The sequence below is a fragment of the Diuraphis noxia genome, unplaced genomic scaffold (assembly GCF_037042655.1).
Source record: "Diuraphis noxia isolate RWA-SAM2 unplaced genomic scaffold, SU_Dnox_SAM2 contig0005, whole genome shotgun sequence".
Taxonomy (NCBI): domain Eukaryota; kingdom Metazoa; phylum Arthropoda; class Insecta; order Hemiptera; family Aphididae; genus Diuraphis; species Diuraphis noxia.
In genome coordinates, this window is record NW_028301715.1 from 42,025,672 (window position 1) to 42,045,945 (window position 20,274).

The window sequence follows — 20,274 nt, forward strand, 5'->3', positions numbered from 1 at the left end:
CGATATCCAGTGTTATCGTAACCCTTTGGTCACGTATAACTTTTTTATAGTAAAAAAATTTGAAATACGGAATACGATAATGTTGTGCGAGAGGCGAGACAGACTTCAGATATTGTACTAATCGTGTGTGTACAGTACCTACCACTCAACGTATATATCACGCCTAACACACTTATATTAATATTTAAATACCATAACGCGAAGCGAAATCCATAACGGGTTTAAAACGAATTTTTCGGAACGTCTCGTCGTCTGAATTATGTTTCGAATTTTAGCATTTCTACTCATTTTGTGTGTGTCGAGTCTGCATGGTCTACTGCAGATCATTAACGGTAGGTTGGTAGATTATAAATATTACTAATAATAATATACGATAAATTAACTATGTATTTATATAAGTTTATTTCCGCTGCATTTTCGACCGACTTCGTACTGTTCACTTTTCGGCCGATTCGTTTTTAAGCCAAACCAAAAAGCTTAATAATATTTAATTTATGTTATACACGTGGAAAAGTATTAAATACCTATATAAGTCTTATTGGTAAAAATTATTAATTTACTATACACAAAATAGATATATTTGTTTTTGAATCGGTAGCCGTCATCACAATCAATGACCGCCGATCAATAATTAATGATGACAAAAGTACATAGGCGACTAGGCGAGTATTTTTATTTTTATAATTATATATTTATATTTATTTTTTTTTTAATAATTCTCATAAAACTAATATTTATAATGCTTTTTTGAATAATATCAAATAAAATAGGTAGGTATCTTAAACGTTTTGTTTTGGCCGCAAAGAGAGTCGGCGAGCGTATACGATGGGTATAATATACTGCACTGGCGAAACGACCGTTGCGATTGCTTCTAATTTTTTTAAGGTTTGGGGGTGAGTGGGTGGGTGTGTAAATCGTAACTTGTAAGTTTGCTTATGGATTATTTTAAGTTCGTTTCGCCACTTACACGGTGTTAGTGTTCAACATTATTGAGCATTTACGTTTAAAACTTAGCACATAAGCATTATTAATGATATTGATCTTATGCTTCGATGAGACATAATCATATTATGTATTATACCGTTTTGACGAGTATGTTTCAACTCGCCGTCTTTAAATGTAGGCGAAATATGTACGACCACTTACACGGTGGGCTACGGGTATTCGAATTGGAACAACGCCACTGAAATTCCGTCGGCGGATGGCTCAGTGATGTTCAAGTTTTACGTGCAAGCGGCAAGTGACGCGCACATCATGTTGGCCAGAGAACCGTCGTCGTTCGGGTACGAAATCGTTCTCGGAGGCGGGTCGAACAGTTTTTGCGATATACGCAAATTCAACAGGTATGATGTGAATTTATAACATCAATATAATAGTGCTGTAGTGGAGGGTATACGGCAGAGTATGCGCCGTAAACTTTCTGGTTATTTCTAATAAACTCCGTACACCTTCTGATTAAGGTCGTATAGGTCGTATGTTGTAGTGAAATTACCAAATAATATTAGATTATTGTTAATATTTTTGATAGAAAAACTAAGAATGTTAAGCGAATCACTTAAGATAGACAATTTGTATAAAACATAATTTATATAAAATATGTTTAGTTTTAATTTTAATTTGCACAATTATTAATGTACTTATGTGTGCTGTGTTATTTACCCTCTACCAAAGTGATACCTAATGAAGTAATGATAAATGATAGTATATAAATGTTTAATATTATAACTCATAGTATTCCCTCTGCTTTTTTTAGGACTACAGCACTGTAATATAGTGTACGTACAGGCGTGGATCCAGCCCGAGATTACGGGGGGGGGGGGGGGGGGGGGGAGAGGGGGGCGAATATTTTACATACAAAATAAAATATCTAATAAAATATAATATGTGGGCAAGCGCACATATTTGTGTTCAAAAATAACTTACACGAAACAGTTATGGTTAATACAACTTTATAATCAATAATTATTATTTAGTATTTGTAATAAAACTATACTATAACTTTACAATATTACAACTGTATATAAGAATAATATATAAGTATAATATATTTATGTATACAATGATTGTCGCGGTCGCCGTCATCGACAGTTTTCTGGGAAAAAATAACCATTACTTTGTTAAAAATGAATGAAAATAAAACCCGAATACACCGTTGAAAAGAAGACGTTTCACTGAATAACCACGTATATAAACGGAAGAATTGCTCTGATAACCGAGTAAATTATAAGACCAAAAATAAGCCTATAGAAATTGACAATTGTCTACTACCCGTCGACCGCGGCACTCAACGTATTAAAATTAGTTTTAAATCTTTTTACTGGGCATTTTTCTTAAACAAAACACAGCTTACGGGGGGGGGGGGCGCCCCCTCCGCCCCCCTACTGAATCCGCGCCTGTGTACGTATCCATAATATCATTAAGTATATAACATGTTACAACTAGGTACAACTATTATAAATAGGTATAAACATACACATATAGTTTAGCGAAATTTAATATTGTATACATTTAACCGTTTAGAGAGTTAACGTCGGTGGCCACCGTTAATACGGAAAAAATCCTCGACATGTATAGTCCCATCGGTTTTTGGGTACGCTCGTCCCAGCAGACCGGGATGATCGAGGTCGGAAAAAACGGCGAAAGCTTGCCGTTCCTTTTTTGGATAGACCCGGAGCCGATACCGGTCAAGTATTATAGCTTCAGTTCGTGGGGCACAGTGGTTTGCAAATGGATGTTCAAGTGTAAGCCCGACCCGTTGGCGCGAGTGACGCCAAAGATTGCGGTGCCGGGTACGAGAGGTTATTTAACAATATTGTATATAATATATTTACATAGGTAATAACCTATGTAGTTGATGCTTAACCAATAAAAAAATAAAAATATATTTGTACTATATTTACGAAAAAATCGCGGACATCGCATCCAATCGATATTGCGTGAAATGTATCGACGATCGCATTCTTATGCAAACGAAAATGTGTTATTGCGTTTCAGACAGAATTGATTATACGAAGAAATTCATGACATCCATGGAACAACTCAGGAGGGACGTACTGAAAAAGCGCAGCATGTTCGGAGGCGATCCGACGACGAACGCTCAACGTGTGTTAAACGTGGTGCTAACTAGTAACTTCAAGTTCATACATTTGGTAAGTAAACTATGACAGAACCGACCTGAAGCCTCCGACCACGGGCCTCGTAAATTTGTACGACATTTCGGACCTCGCATTATAAAAAAAAAAACTATGTTCTGAGGTGTTGCCTTTAAAAAATTGATCTTTTCCTCGCTCCACCTTAAGCCCGTCTTTGTACTATATAATAAATATCATGTTCAAATATGATGTGATATGTATGTATAGGTATTTTGTTTTTGCATGAATAAATACATAACGTATTGTTGTATACGTTTATTGCGTTAGAGTGATTCGTTTGATTTTTTTTAATGTTGTAGGACGTCATGACTTCGACGCTCACACTTCGGGGTATTGCAACTTTTGTAAGTATATTTTTGCATTCCATTAGTGGATACGTTTTGACGGATAAATCTGTCAAAACTAAATTAGGAAAAAAAACTAAATAGAAAATTAACAGATTAATTTTTAGTCACGGAAAATCTCCAAATGATATTTCCCGTATTATACAATATATATATATGTATCAGTATATTAAGACGGATTGACTAGTTTTTTCTATTGTGACAATGTTAAGAAATATATTGTCATCCATATGAATTTTAGTATACATTTTTTATGATTTTACTGTATGAACTTAACCTAACCAGGTATTAACAGTCATATATAGGTATATGTAATATTTATAACAATATGTATTATATTTAATATATTGTTTTTGAATTGTTATTTGGACAGGAATGGACTGACAACAGTATCCATTGGAACCCTCAGGACTATAAAAATATTTCCAAATTGCATTTATCGAACTACGAATTATGGCAACCTGAACTAGTACTTCACAAGTATGATATATTATAAATTAACATATTATATATATACATATATTACAGCTATGACGATAACTTACTTCGTTATAAACATTTTGTAATCAGTAAACACTGTCTATTTCCGTTCTCAGCGCTATGGATCCTGCTACAAGTATGTTTTCCGAATCAAAAGTATCCGTGGACAACAATGGCAAAGTCACATGGAGACCTAAATTTGACGTTAGAACCAAATGTGACATTGACTTGACGTCCTGGCCGTGGGATAAACACAAGTGTACCATACTGTTGAGCACGTGGTCGCATAAAATATCCAATGTCTTCTATGAAATCAAAGAGAATCAAAATTCCGTAAGTACCTATAATCACGGACGGGCATGCCGCTCAAATGCACATCTAGTATCTATTACGTCTAATAACTCTAATAAATATCGTATGACGTGTATATAGACTATTATAGTTAGCTATAAGTATACTCTGTCCAGCTATAGAGCTTACGCCGTGGCCTGCAGACAAAAATCGGTTCTACTGCGCATCCCCATCATGTATACGACACCCTGCCATAATGCAACCGCGGTAATCTCGATGGTGGGGTGTCGCGTTGAAATGCACATATAGTCGGTGTGATCTCTCGCTGGATAGAGTATAGTTGAGATGTATTTCTCCTTGTTGGTGTACCGTGTATCATACACACATACATGGCTATTAGCTTGGGTGCAATTGAGTTATATTCCGTTTGATATTGTAAAAACATGCAGGAATGTTTTCAAGTGTCTCATACCGATTGGATACTCGAAAAGATGACGAGCTCGTACGTAGAAGACAGCACTCCATGGGACGATATCGTGGCATCCATCAACAACGTCGACAATTCGGCAAAAGACGGCCCCCCGCAATATTCACTGCAGCTAGTGGTGGAAATATCTAGAAACACGAAAATTCTCGAGAAACTGTTTTACGTCCCATTAATACGTATGATTTTTTTCTCCAATAACTTTGCCAGGTTATATATATTGATTAATAATCAATATATAATCTGCTATATATATGGTCAATTAATAATTGGATTTGGATTGGAACATAAAAACATTTAATGGCAATCCTTTAGAAAGCCGGAAAAACTGAAATGTGATTATAATAGATTTTTCTTTTATACAGTGATCAGTTGTGTATGGCTGTCATCTTTTAGTTTAATGCCGAATTCCTCATCAAAAATCATGACAATTTGTGTATCAATCACACTTTCAATAATGGTCGTTGTATACATGACGAAGTATGTACCGGTTTTCGCTGAATTTCCACCAGACTTGAGTAAGTATTATATTCTATATTACCCGTTTAATGATAGCTTAGTTATCAATTTATCATCAGTTTATTCATATAAAAATAATTGTTATTAATTGTAATTTCACTTAAATTATTTACTTAGCATTTTTAATGTAATACTTTTTTTACGATTTTGAATGCTTTTTTGTTGGTAATATTTAACTATGGGTATAGGTAACTAGTAACTACTAACTACCTAATTGTTTGTTTTTTTTTTTAAATTTCTTATAAAATAACACTAGTGTCATACTTAGGTAATACATGCTTTTACAGACATATTATTTTAGGTAAGAGTTAAGTAAGTTCCTATTATTGTAAGTGTTACTACGTCTACAATATGAAACTTCAAATATTTACCTATAGTAAATTATTTATTCTTTAAATAATATTATATAATAAAAACGTATAAAATATTTTGAATGAATAGGTAATAATTAACATATTAATTTATTAATTTCATAATGTCATACATATTCATACCCATTCAATTATTTAAAGGCATATATTTGATATTTTGGACATATTATTTTTATTCATTTAACAAAAAAAAAAAAGTTTCCAAGGTCCTATAATCTTAGTGTTGTAACTTAGAACAATATCATCAACATGCGAGAGTGAGACCAACAATATTAATAATATTATGATGATACGGCGTATTGAATAGACTAATTAGCTGCACCATCGTAGTACCCCGTATAGTAATAATATTATGAGGAAAAATGTTTTTATTTTATCAATTTATAAGGTATAAAATGATAATTATAAAAATTAATTGTATTTAATAAATATGAATCATAAAATTTTATAAAATCCAGGTAATGTATAGGGCTGAATTAAATGCATTTTTGTTTTCAGTGCTTGGATATTTGAAACTTATCCTTTTGATATCGATGGACGCGTTCATCTCATCGCTGCTCATAACGGTACACAATCGCAAGACGGACAGCGGTCATCCTCCGTTCGCGTTGACTAGATTCCTGACCACGCCCATCGTGACAAAACTTCTGGCGTTGCCAAAATTGGATTCACCCCGGACCTTTGTCTACGACCAGTTGGACCAAAGACTCGACGCAGAACAAGAGACCACGACGACCCTATGGGATATCGTCATAGCTGCTTTTGAACGAATCGTGTTCATAATATTTTTCGCGATTACCGTGGTCGTATTGCGGTCGGTCAAGATTTCCGTTGCTGCTCTGTTTTGATCGATCTTAAAAGTATTAATTCTACAATATAATGGTGGACTGTATACTAGTATATACTTGGTAATAAAATATAATAACAATTAATAGGCGTATCATGTAGTAACAGCAGTTGCGTATTTATGATTTTTTCGTGGATGAGATAGACTGATAGAAAGACCTTGATTATGAAGGTTAACTTTAATTTTGATGATGGAAAAACACAGTTTTATAATATATACGTAAAAGAACTAAACTTAATTAAATTTCTTAAATAATAAAGAGGCTCTATTGTTTTTAAGTGTTTTAACTGTTATCAATTTGTTTTTGCATAAAATTAACTCAATTCCTTTATTTTTTAAACGTGAACTATTTTCTGGACTGAACTGTAGTTTTGTAAAAAAAAATTATAATCTTATAGGTACTATAGGTTATAGGTAGGTTGTAGGTACGTTGAAATAAATTATTGTTTCAACATTTAAATGGTACACGGCGGAATGTATAACGCTGAACGGTTTACTATACAGCAGAGTACGAATGTTTATGTTTTTAATGATTTATTATAAATCGAATTATAGTAAAACGATTGATTTGTTTTTTCATCATTATATTTACACATTTTTTTTTTGATTTGTGTCGTGTATCATAATTCAGGATATATATGTAAAGCTAAGTAATAAATTAAAATTTCATATATCTATTATATACATTTCACATTTAATGTGAAATCAATACACATAAATTATTATTATTAGAAGTTATAATAATAAGTACATAATTATTATTTATAGGTACATAAATATATAAATTAAATCAATAAAACCTAAAAAAAAAATAACTTAATGTTTGTGTACAATATCGTCGTAGAAAATATTCCACGGTTAATAAAATGTGCGGTGTTAAATCGATATGTCATGCGTCATCGCTCTCCGGCTTAAAAGGATCTATTGAAGGATCTAAACGAACAATAGCGCAACTAGTGTCCCACAACTTTGCACTGACTTCTTCGTCTTTGGCCGCAGGTTCTGGTTCCTGTACTTTACAATCGCTGAAAAAATGCCAAAAAAATAATTCAGAATTAAGAACCGTTTTATATACATATTATTTAAGGGACCAAACTAATATGAAAGGTAGTGTATATATTAAGTCGCATAAACAAAAACAATTCGAGTTTGTTCTTTAAATATAAAACGCGTTATTTGTACGATAATTATGCGCAGTTGCCAGTTGGTATAATATATTATAGATTGATCCAAAAAGGAGCTATATTGTACCTAATATTTTTGTATCACATAAGCGGAACTCGGGAAATTATTCTAGGAAGGGGGGCTAAAATTGCATTAGTAGCACAGACCCTGATAATTGTTATTTTAAATTAAAACCAAGCCCCCCTCCTTATATTATGCGCGGCATGTGGTGTGTCTGGTGTCATCGATCCTATACCTGTAATATAAGCCGCTTTCACTGGTACATTTCTCGTCCAGAGCGCAGTATAACGTGGTCTGAGCACCTTGTTGGGGCGTTTTGACTGCGATTTTGGTAAAACTGTTGTACAGCCACGATGCACCAGGAAAGATGGTCTGATCGACATACCGACTGAGTTCGGTGTGGACGATACCTGGATTGACCGCGTATACCGTCACTCCAGTACCTACACATTTTAATAAAAAACTCGGTATAATATTTTATGTTTATACAAAATGCACTAGTATCTATAGTCCACGTTCTGTGGTTACTGCACGTAGGTTACCGAACTTACCATTTAAGCGTTTGGCCAGTTCCACTGTGAACAAAATGTTGGCCAACTTGGAGCGGCCGTACGCCCCGCTAGGCGTGTAGTCCTTGTCCAGGTTTATGTCGTCGAAATGCATTTTTTGATCACCCCCTGTGCGGGATTATTAGAATAATGCATATTTGGCATATGTTGTTAAGCGAATTGCAAACGGTCAGTTATTTCAACTAAAATATACCAAAATGTTGTCAATCATACCGATGGATCTAGTAATGCAAAATACAAAATCGATTTTAATTTAGTATTATATATTTATATGTATTTCATATAAATCAGGTAATTTTTCTTAAATGTTGTTTTCAAATGTCTATTTTGTGTGAACATTTTAAATTTATTACATTTCTTAAATGTTGATTACTTGAAATTTAATTTAAAAATCCTCAAAGGTGATCTGATCCATTTTAAAATCAAATTTTTAAAAATCTTATCGCATTATCAGGTCTGTCGGTAGGATTGACAAAAAGTATATTAAAATTAATATACTAAATTGTTTACCACTTACACAAACGACGCCAGTGTGGTGACTTGTATACGTGCGCGTACGTTACTCTATACAGTAACACACTAATAATAATAATCACTTATTACCCACACATTTACAATACACGCATGAATAGTATTAAAACATGTTCTATATTGAACTCATTACTGTCCATTTGCAATCCCCTTAAATTTTAAATTTTAAATGCGCTAAAAGATCATAGACTTATTAGATTATTTATTAACACATGGGCTGCGCGTTTGCCCCCACGTCCTACTAAGTGTCGACATTGTTTGAAAGAGATGTTCAATATCTGAAGTGCATAATAGGACCTAAAGTGTATTTTATCTTTATTAAAAAAACGGCGTTATCCTAGTTATTTTGAACTTGTTTTCTTTCTCTTTTATAGGTATATAAATAGACCTAAGTTAAATGCTATATTTTTTCTAATAATGTTGGCCTTTGGACCTACTCTCTCTCTCTCTCTCTCTCTCTCTGTTATTAGTCAATTTTTTTAGGTCGACTAATTTATTAAATTGACTACTTTTGTTAACGGTGATAACACAGCATAAATTATAATATTATAAAACCAATAATATACTGCAATTATTTACGTACATTTGTGAGCCAACGAAGTCACATTGATTATCCTGGCAGGAGCTGATTTCAATATTCTGGGCAGCAACAAGAGCGTAAACAGAAAATGACCCAAATGGTTGGTAGCCAAATGGAGTTCGATTCCGTTCTCCGACAGCGTTTTCGGACACATCATTATACCTGCACGCAAATCGCAAATAATTTTATTGACATTATAATTAATAAATGGTAACAATAATATTTTATAATATGATATTATTATTTATTGAGGTTCGAATGTGAAACATCGAAAAATTTAGCAACTTATAAATCATAAAAATAAATTACAATCCACAATATTTACTTATAATGTCCACAACAAGACTCACCAGCATTGTTTACTAGGATATCGATTCGTTTCTCCGTGTACAATATCTCTTTAGCACATTTTCTCACGGACGCCAAAAACGACAATTCCAAATGCTTAAAAACCAACTCTCCAACGTTATTATCCCCTTCTGTTTGATTCTTTATGCTATCTATCGCGTCTTGTGTCCTGGACGCGCTTCTACACGCCATTATTACACGAGCACCTAAATATTGACAAAAATAACGTTATGCACTATTGCAGTTATGCCGAAGAGTACTGGACATTAGTAATATGCATAATATTGCTACGAAGACGAATCTTTTCACACAACTAAAATGTAACCAATGGAACAAATGCACTTTACCACGCCCCTCACGAATTTCAATTTTTTTTTTAAAAAAAAACGTGCGGAATATTTTGGAAGTTATAGCCTTCCAAAGTCTGCGATTTTACGTTTATACGCATGCGCTCAGCACCACTATGCATTACCGCCGCGCGGAGCGTATATAACCTATTTAAATTCTTTTTACGGGGACAATAATTTTAAAGTTGAAATTCAATTTTTTTATTTTATTGTATATTATACTTAGGGTTAGGGTTAAGAAAATTGCATTTTTGTTGCACCGAGCCACCAATTTGAAAAAACATCGTACAGTGATGCGGTGCTATAGCGGCACTCGTCGCTACGCTCCTCAGCGCCGTCGCTCCGCTCCGCAAATCGAAAATATCCCCCGACTTGCTGTGCAACACCTCCCCAAGTGGGTCACAGGGTTAAGAAAATTGCATTATTGTTGCACCGAGCCACCAATTTGAAAAAACATCGTACAGTGATGCGGTGCTATAGCGGCACTCGTCGCTACGCTCCTCAGCGCCGTCGCTCCGCTCCGCAAATCGAAAATATCCCCCGACTTGCTGTGCAACACCTCCCCAAGTGGGTCACAGGGTTAAGAAAATTGCATTTTTGTTGCACCGAGCCACCAATTTGAAAAAACATCGTACAGTGATGCGGTGCTAGCGGCACTCGTCGCTACGCTCCTCGGCGCCGTCGCTCCGCTCCGCAAGTCGAAAATATCCCCCGACTTGCTGTGCAACACCTCCCCAAGTGGGTCACAGGGTTAAGAAAATTGCATTTTTGTTGCAGTTATGTTGTATAGTATGGGCAGTGATCCCTTGTTAGCGGCACTGGTCGCTGCGCTCCTCGGCGCCGTCGCTCCGCGCGGCGGTAATGCATAGTGGTGCTGAGTGCATGCGTATAAACGTAAAATCGCAAACTTTGGAAGGCTATAACTTCCAAAATAATGGTTTCCGCACAAAAATTCAAACAGTTTCGAAATCAGCGTTGAAAAACACGTATTTAAAAAAAAAATCGAAATTCGTGAGGGGCGTGGTAAAGTGCATTTTAGCCTAACCAATAATAAACAGTAAACACACACGCAAATTCAATATATCTATATAATATATTACAAGGGCATTTCCTCGCTGATTTAATAATAATAATAAATAATAATAAAAAGATGCTTCTTCGATCAATTGTAATAAAATCATACTATAATAAAAAATAATCTTCATATGTACCTACACTATTAGACTATTATGCAGTGCTGAAATGATGTCAGCTGTCAGCATTCAATAAAACCCCTAATTTGAGTTGAATCTTCATAATATATCTTTATAATTTACTCAACGAATATTTTGATGTGTAATTTTTTTTAATCGTTAAATAGGTGTGCAATTTATTTAAGTTGTTACGTCTCTGCGTATATTTTACAAAACAGAAAAATAAACCATTTGTGTGATGACGAATCATAATATTATTACACACTACACAGGTGCTAAAGGTGCGGCAACGAGTGCATATCTCACTTACCCCTCTTGTAGAATTCTGTTGCCGTTTCTTTTCCTATTCCTGTGTTACATCCGGTCACGACGACCGTTTTTCCATCGAGTCGCGCCGTTGACGTACAGCGGTTCGGTAAAAAATATTCCATACTGAAATGATAACAAACCAGTTGTAGTGATTTAAATATACTAACAACATTATATTATATTATACTATTTATACTGAGTACCCATATAGTGCAGAGCGTAATTTATTATCGAGATTAAATATAATAATAATATATTACATTAATATATAACGAGGCTGTTTATCCCCGGACGACTTAATATTATAAACATATATTATGGTTATTGCCTGTATATATTATCATACTATATAAAATATATTACGTAAATAGTATATAGTATGTAATATAGTAATATTTTATACGTCGTCACGGCTGTCTTGCTTGCAGTAACTCGATATTACTGCAGTATTATATTATAACTTATAAGATAGGTAGGTAATAGGTAGGTACACTACAAGTGTACCTATACAACTAAATTGTCGTTACGACACATGATGTTCGTTTTTTCAGTTGCGAATTTCATATAACTAAATATTATATATACAGGATGATTCACCGAGCCCGCTCATCCCTGTTTTCTTATAAAAAATATAATAGATTTGTTGGAAATTTTATTTTTTGAAATGTTAAGTATAACAAAAAACTATATTTTTAAATATTTATAGATTTTCTATTCACCGTTTAAGACAGTCATAGTGGTTTCTTTATATTGCTTTTCCATCGTGGCACATAAAGCTATAAAATATAAATTGATATTCCTACGACTAGTTATCCTATAAGTTATATTCATAGTAAAATAAACCTTGAAAATATATATGTATGTTACGTGTCTAAATAATCTAAATAGCCTATACGATAAATAAATAATAATTTAATTTTAAATCCTAAGAAATAATAGGTTAGGTCCACGATAAAAGGTTTAGAAAATAGAGAGGGGCTATGATGATATTATAGAATTTATTATTGTAATTAATAATAGTTTTAATTACATAGATTTAAGTTTGATTTTTATTAAAAATATGCATATTTTTGAGTTATCTGATAATGTCCAAATATCAGAATATGAATAAATGCATAAGAATACTGACGGAAGGTCATATGTGTCTTTATGAATCACTCTGTAACTATAGCTAGTGTTTATATTATGCTCTTGCCTATTGGTACCTCCTACCATACCTGATATTGTACTAACACAATATTGTTTTATGTTATGTTTGTACTTTTAGGTTTTAGATAATTTAAACTGGGTTATACATTAAAATTTTAATTGTTTACCTATTTATACATATAATTCATTAAACATTGGTCACATAAAATAAATCTCATTTCCTGTGTTTACCTACATGTACTTTAATATAAATTACAGAATTCTGTATAGTAAAACAACTTTATAGTACTCGAATAATTATATTTCCTCTTAATAATAGAAAATGTACTGCATCATTACAGGTAATTTGGAATTAATTGAAATTAGAAATACATCTATTATAGAGATAAAATTAAACTTGGTAAAAACCGATTTAATCATTTATAGGTCAGATACTTACCTGGCAATATTTTACGAAATAGGTACGTACCTGTTATAATATTACACTTGTGTATAATTCGATAGACGATTAGATGAGTACCTAGGTACCTACTCAAAATGTGTCGTAGTTAAATATTTTTTAAATATTAATATTTTAAATTTGTATATTACATAACAAGTTGACAACATTGTGTTTCATATTGATGAATAATAATTAATGTAGGTACTAACTACTTTCTAATGAAACAAAAAGTATTGATGAAAATATTTTGTAAAACTCTACTCAGACCGTTCAATTTTAGTCTTACCAACCGACTCCTTTACTACTAAAATGGTATTATAAAACTAAATTTTAAACACAATGAAGGTACCTATATACCACGCCTATTTTAGTGCTAATTACACTTATGGTTGGTGCTAATAGCAGATGAACGTTAAAATAATAATTATATCAATGTAAAAAGACAAAATTAATAAGGACACAAGCGTATATGCCTATTATATAATAATGGGTAAATTATTATTTATTGCTATGATTTTTTTCTATTTAATTGTGTGACTTAAAAATTAACATCATATTTCTGCACAATATATTTTTTACATTCTGTAATATTGTAACGTTTAAATATCAAACATACATTTTTCATGCAACAAAGTAATCAGAATGGAACCAACGTTATTAAAAATATTGTCATTATTCATTTTAGACATTAAAAAAGACCAAAATATGTGATGTGTGTGTGAGTGATATATTTTATGTAAATAACGTATATACGTAGACAATTATCCAAGTTAGGTGCCTCACGATATCATCATCATAATAAATTCATATAATAATATCAACAGTAGTGTTGAACACATTTACCTACATATGTTATAATATCTAAATTATACCTAAATTAAAACGTCGCGTAGTAAATAATGTAGGTACATAAACATAACCACAAACATTATTTCAACCTTTTTAATAATTATTAAATCAAACCAATTTACAATTTTCTGCACATGATGTATTGTTTTCACATTTCGTTGATAATATGAGTCTTTGAGGCAATTTCCCAAATTAGTGTTACGCTTGGGTGTGAGAGGATGCAAACGCTGTTTATAAATCAGAAGTATACACATTTATAACCTAATTTATTTATCTGTGACTAGAACGCGAAGTTTGAAAGGGGGTATTACGTCTAAAATTGACTAGTTATGTAGGAGTTCTATAAGTATTGAATTGGGATAACACCCCAGGGGTCAGGGGTGGACAAGGTACTCGATTAGTTGTAACTGGTTAAAAGTAACACTTAAATTAATTATGTATCAAGTTACAGGGAAAAAATATCTTGTGAATTTGGTACAAGTATAATAATTGCAGTAAGTTAGTATATTTAAAATTATTTGTTATTTATGTTTAATTATTTAAGACAATAATTATTATATTACTAAACATTATAATATGTTTGTACGAGTGAGAAACATTTTTTATGCAGTAAGTTAACTATAAATAATAATTATATAGAATTTAAAAGTAGGTAATAAACAATAATATTGGAAATTATTAAAACATCGCACGTTATAAAACATCACAAAACGTTAACTAATGTAATGCTAACTAAAGTATATTAAATAAATAAAATATATAAACACCAAATTGCAAACTATATTAATATTGTGCTGACATGAAATATGGATAGCACACTTATTATCTATAAACATGGTCATTGACCATAATATGAACTGTAAACTAATAAATATAGGTTATATGTATACAAATATTGAAATATTACATACAATTCTTTAATCTTTAATGGTATAAAATAAAATAATTCATTTACTACTTATAAGTTACAACAATAATAACAATTTTTTGTGAATTAGTGACCAGAAAATACTTTCTCCACCTATGATAATAAGAGAGGGCTATTTGGAGAACATCGAAAAATGAAATTTGAATAATCACTACGCTATATTTTGAAAGGTTATAAAAACAATCACACGGATATTATGGACATTACAGATGGTATAAAATATTATATACTTATATAAAAATATACATATTTTTTCTCGAAACGTTATTTCATTTATATTTTCTAATTTTCTAAATAATATGTATTTATAATTTATATCGACTTACCATTATATGTTAATTCATATTATGTATTATTTAGATATGCATAATTTATAATATTTGTTTGATAATTGATAAGAATTTATTATACTTAGGTAATATATATTATATTATAATCATAGTATACTTGTCTTCACCGTAAAATAATATCATAAATTGCCAAAACACAAAATCGTGTTACAAATTACAAAAAACAATATTATTGATGTATAATTAATACAATTATATGATATTATAAGCTGTTCCATCGTAGGTAAAGCATTTATAATATAAATGCTATTACCATTGAATAATATCGATTATTGTATATTCTATAATAAATATGATATCAATATACCTATCATACCTAACTGGATACTTAGGTACTGACTTGCATTATGAAATCGTAAAAACAAAATTTAGATCGAGTTGATTACAACAGACAAATTTTTTAAATTATTATGCATAATATTAGTATACATATTACCTTATATTATTTATTATTCTTCAATTCTTCATATACTTTTATATAGCCCACGCTTTGTAATGCCGACTCCCGTTCGTCCGTTCGTGTATAATATCGTTAATTGGTAAATTTGAAGGTATATTAATTATTAATCAAGTAGTGAAAAATAAAACGCACAAAATAATAATGTATACAATTTAATTCAGTGTAACAATTCCGTTAAAACTTTTGATTTAATGATTTTTTCAACGAAATGCCATACTGCGCAAAACGGAGTTAGATTTTACAATATCATTCCACCAATTAGTTTTACATCAGCGCATGCGAACGATCGATGAAAAGTATAACTTGAGAATGATTAACCATTGGCATAATATTATAATATATTGATAGCCGTCGTCTATAAATTATAACGTATAACAAATATAGGCAGATAGGTACGAAACAATCGATAAGCGGTGACCGGACTGTGAAATATTAAGATATACTTACCGCAGCGTCGTCGATTATAATTAATTAAGGATTATATAATAGCATAAAATAGCTTTTAAGATTTAATCATATAATAAACATATATTCGGAGTCAGATCATTAAAAGTGCTTTTGCTTTTAAATATTCAAGCACAATACTTGTTTTCTCTGACTCACACACGACACGGATAAAACGCGTTTCCGCCTAAAATCGTTGTTTATGATTTTTGAGTAGGTACTTAGAGTAAAATAACAGATCACAAAAATTATAGAGGATAATATTTTTGAGGGTTTTATATTGTATTGTTGTTCGATTTTAGGTTCTATTTAAAAAACAAAAAAAAAAAAAATTGTAAATTTAAATAATGATTGAATTGTTCTGGGACAATATTTAGAGTTTAGACAAATCAATATGTCATTACCTCGAAAATATTATTCTCTATTTTGTAATGGGTGATTTTACTTTACGAGATTAATCAAAAACATAAAAAAAAAAAATGATTCTACGTAAATTCGTTTGGTCTCTGTTGTGCGTGGGCAAGAGAGAAAACAAATGGTGCACCGACATCCTTCTTAAGATTAAAAGTAGGCATTTTAAATTTTTACAGTAGGTAATAAATTACCCATATCTATAAGTCTGTGAATTTATTTATAGCTCATATTTGAATAATATCACAATTCTATTCAAATCATCAACATGAACACTATTATACATATACTTATTCCTACTGCAATAGCTACTGAAACCGCTATGCCTAGAACTGAAATGCTAAATAAATAATATATGATTTCAACAATAGGTAATAACTTTAATTTGAAAGAATAATATTACTATGAATTTATGACTTAAGAAGGAAGTAATGATTTATGACAAAATAATCTATTATAACGACTTATGACTAATATTATTTAATTATAGAAAATATTTACCAAGAACTACGTTCTCATAATAAATATTAATTTCAAGGGCAAACCTTGAAATTTGCAGGGATCGATATAAGAGAAGATTGTTTCTCACATGGCCAATTGAATGTGGCATGCTCCAGGTTAGTACGCCCACGAGTTTAGTTATTTCGGCACCAACAGGAATTAAAGTTAATGTAGTTAATAGAGAAATATTATATTAACGATAAAATTTTTATTATTTAAATTAAATTTAACTAAACAATATTTAATCTTAACAACAATTAATAAACGCGGCAACGAGGGTAATTCAGATACTGACGATAGTGTACATATGATATATATGTAACTCATATAATGTAGGCACAAGTAGTATTAGTATTAGTAATTCTATTCTATGGGTACTAACTATAGATGCAGCTAAACCTGCGAGTAAAATGGCTCTACAGTGCTCTGAAATAGTTGACAATTATGTTAAGATCAAGTTTTTGTCCACAATTTCTATACCATTGTGTATTAAAATATAACCTTAACTTAACTTATTACTTTTATTCAATGTTTATGAATTATATGAACTTTTGGACATGTGATTATACTTTAAAAACTATTTTTGAATATCTATTAACAATTATCATTGAAATGGAATGCAATCCATGTAACAAGTTTTCTAGTATTTTAGAATTTACAAATCACAAAACCTTTAGTTATTCAAAAAACCAATTTATTTAATTGTTATACTGGTGGGTAAATAAGTACAAAAATATAATTTTTCAATTTTATTTAAACCCAAGCACTATAGTTTGAGAAATTTGACATCAGTAATTATATACTAAGCTTAAAAATCTTCTTTTGGTAAATGGATATATTTTTTATCTTATTAAAATTTTGAGGATCGCATACTTATACATATTATCATTATTATTGATTGATACAGATTTATGAAATTCTGTTACAAATTATACCTATAAGGGTTAGATCAGATAAGGCACCTAACCAAATCTAAGCATTATATTTTAAGTCTCAACTTATGGTTATACCATTGAGCATTGAGAATTACAATATAGAACCAGGTCACTTGGCTTTATGTAGTTTCCTCTGGGCCTAAGACAAACCATATTCTCAAAAAATGCATCTTGGACAAGGAGGATTTGAGACAGCAATGATTCTCATTACGTAAATTAATAATCCAATTTTTAGAGATATTGCTGAACCCTGTATAATGTTTTGTTTGAATACTAAATATTGAAATATTAAAACTTGTAGTTTATTTAATTAGTTTTAATGAGCAGTTTAAATTTGCAATCCACTAGGGATTTTACTTTTGTGATAATTTGAAATTACATCTTATCCAAAACCATACTTTAAGTATACACTATTTTAAATCTTTAACTTACAGCAAATAAAAAACAAAAGGATTATTTAACATTTTAACTTTTATATAATATATATATATAAAAAAAAACATTGTGTGCAATAAAATAAATATTTATTTTATTAACTACAGTCGAAACAAAAACAAATTAATGAACTTAAACCAAAAGTACAGCGTTAATACAACCATCATTTTCTGGATTATTAGTAACTTGTGCATATTTTCCCCATACTACTTTACCGGTCTGTGTTACCAGACCTAGCTCGCTAATGTTTACTTCTATTACAGTACCTTTAGTTATAACACCTAAATTTGTATACATTGGAGAATTAGGATTCTTTTTTACTCCAATAATTGGTAGACAGAATGTGGCTTTTAGTTCAGGGTGAGTTACATGAGCCTTATTGAAACGCAGAGCCATTGGCCTAATAAACCTTTCAAACTTAGGAGGTTTACGAGTAAATCCTTCTCCAACGTAACATACTTTTGTCACCATTCTCTTCCATCCTTTTCTCTTGGATTTGCCTGTTCTGAAGACCTTGAAGACCTCATTATCTGATTGAGCTCGTACCTTGGGAATAGGTACATCCCATTTGCCAGCCTTTTCTTTACGTTTCTGTTTGATCATGTTGGAAAGTACTTTGGCACTTGATTGAACATCTCTGTCAAGTAAATAAACTGGTAATGCACCTTCTTTGGGTTTTTCTTCCTTCTTTTTCTGTAATTTTTCTTCATGTTCCTTGATTTTCTTCTTCATTTGAATCTTTTCATTACGACGTTCCTTGTTATAAAGCTTAGCTTTAAGACCACGAAGACGTTTTGCCTTATCAGAACGTAAATGGGGCTCACGAGCTTCCTTCTTACGCATACGTTGTTCATAATCCATACGGCGACCGTATAATTTACGGTGCCGCTCCATGTACTCATTTTGTGGCATGATTTATTTTTCTGAAAATAAAATATAATTTAGGTATATCACTATAGTCTTAATTAAAAAGAATACAAACAGCACAAGTTAAAGTTCAAAATATAAGATAAAGGCGCTTAAAACAAATTGGAGAAAATATATTTAATTGTGCAAAAATTAGTCAATAATAATTTAAAAACATCATAATATACTACATTATTATATTAATTTTCCATGAATAATAAACTTGTGGTAGTTTAAACCTTGAAATTGATTTCAAGACCAAACCAACACTAGGATTAACTATTAGGTTTCCAAGTTGTACTTATTTAGCTGGTAGTAGTCATATAATGTATGAAGAAGTAAAACCTAATAAGTAAACAGTTTACACATGTATGTCTTGATAGTTAATACAACAACCTATATCCTACAGGTTACAAGAGTGCAACTAGTACAAGACAAGACTGTCGTCTGTCAAAACTGAAAGCTATATTCAGTATATACTATATTATTCTTAAAAGTATGAAGTACACTTGTTATCAATTAAGACTTATAAACTTAAAAACAATATATAAATGTTATCATTAAATAATAAACGTCGTAGACGTTAGTCGATCACTATATTCAATAATAATAATAGTTTAAAAGACTTACTGTTGCGTTACTGTATATTGAAAGTTAAAAAAATGTATAAAATTCAAATTGTTTCAGGAATAGATTATGTTTTGTTCCTGAAAACAGTGAAAAAGTATTTACTAATATTTTGTTGTTCTTATAAATTCACAATGTTTCAAAAGTGAAAAGGATTAACCTCAAACAATGCCGTGTGGCAGTGAGATTGCGCTCGACAACTTACAACATCCTTGGATAGTGATAATATTATTCATACCATATATATATTATTCATACCATACCTATTCTGTGATACCACCTATACC

The 20,274-nt window shown here is 31.2% G+C and overlaps 3 protein-coding genes and 1 long non-coding RNA gene across 10 annotated transcripts; 2 read left to right on the forward strand and 2 right to left on the reverse strand.

Annotated features, from left to right (window-relative positions):
* Positions 1–88: 88 nt before the first annotated feature.
* LOC107171035 (neuronal acetylcholine receptor subunit beta-4-like) lies at positions 89–6,766 on the forward strand. Of its 2 annotated transcripts, none has more exons than XM_089229123.1 (10): positions 89–332; positions 1,124–1,343; positions 2,521–2,798; positions 2,995–3,149; positions 3,452–3,496; positions 3,870–3,976; positions 4,093–4,309; positions 4,717–4,930; positions 5,117–5,269; positions 6,140–6,766. In XM_089229123.1, the coding sequence occupies exons 1-10, from the start codon at positions 260–262 to the stop codon at positions 6,487–6,489; spliced, it is 1,812 nt and encodes a 603-aa protein (XP_089085249.1). In that variant the 5' UTR covers positions 89–259; the 3' UTR covers positions 6,490–6,766. The 2 variants fall into 2 exon arrangements, with proteins under 2 accessions (XP_089085249.1, XP_089085250.1); XM_089229124.1 differs by having other exon boundaries at positions 2,521–2,789.
* Positions 6,767–7,161: 395 nt separating this feature from the next.
* LOC107166264 (retinol dehydrogenase 11-like) lies at positions 7,162–16,030 on the reverse strand. 6 transcript variants are annotated; one of them, XM_089229125.1, is made up of 7 exons: positions 15,705–16,030; positions 11,552–11,673; positions 9,704–9,907; positions 9,357–9,515; positions 8,225–8,350; positions 7,909–8,116; positions 7,162–7,513 (listed from the first exon to the last, which is right to left on the reverse strand). In XM_089229125.1, the coding sequence occupies exons 2-7, from the start codon at positions 11,670–11,672 to the stop codon at positions 7,378–7,380; spliced, it is 954 nt and encodes a 317-aa protein (XP_089085251.1). In that variant the 5' UTR covers position 11,673; positions 15,705–16,030; the 3' UTR covers positions 7,162–7,377. The 6 variants fall into 6 exon arrangements, with proteins under 6 accessions (XP_089085251.1, XP_089085252.1, XP_089085253.1 ...); XM_089229126.1 differs by lacking the exon at positions 15,705–16,030 and adding an exon at positions 13,169–13,414; XM_089229127.1 differs by lacking the exon at positions 15,705–16,030 and adding an exon at positions 11,811–11,949.
* On the forward strand, positions 12,885–14,485 carry LOC149055363 (uncharacterized). Its single transcript, XR_016192025.1, has 3 exons — positions 12,885–13,040; positions 13,126–13,160; positions 14,436–14,485. It is a non-coding gene; the product is annotated as an uncharacterized LOC149055363 (long non-coding RNA).
* A 2,491-nt stretch (positions 16,031–18,521) lies between the features above and the next one.
* On the reverse strand, positions 18,522–20,149 carry Ip259 (NSA2 ribosome biogenesis factor-like IP259). The gene is made up of 2 exons (XM_015514845.2): positions 19,991–20,149; positions 18,522–19,377 (listed from the first exon to the last, which is right to left on the reverse strand). The coding sequence occupies exon 2, from the start codon at positions 19,364–19,366 to the stop codon at positions 18,587–18,589; it is 780 nt and encodes a 259-aa protein (XP_015370331.2). The 5' UTR covers positions 19,367–19,377; positions 19,991–20,149; the 3' UTR covers positions 18,522–18,586.
* Between the last annotated feature and the right edge of the window lie 125 nt (positions 20,150–20,274).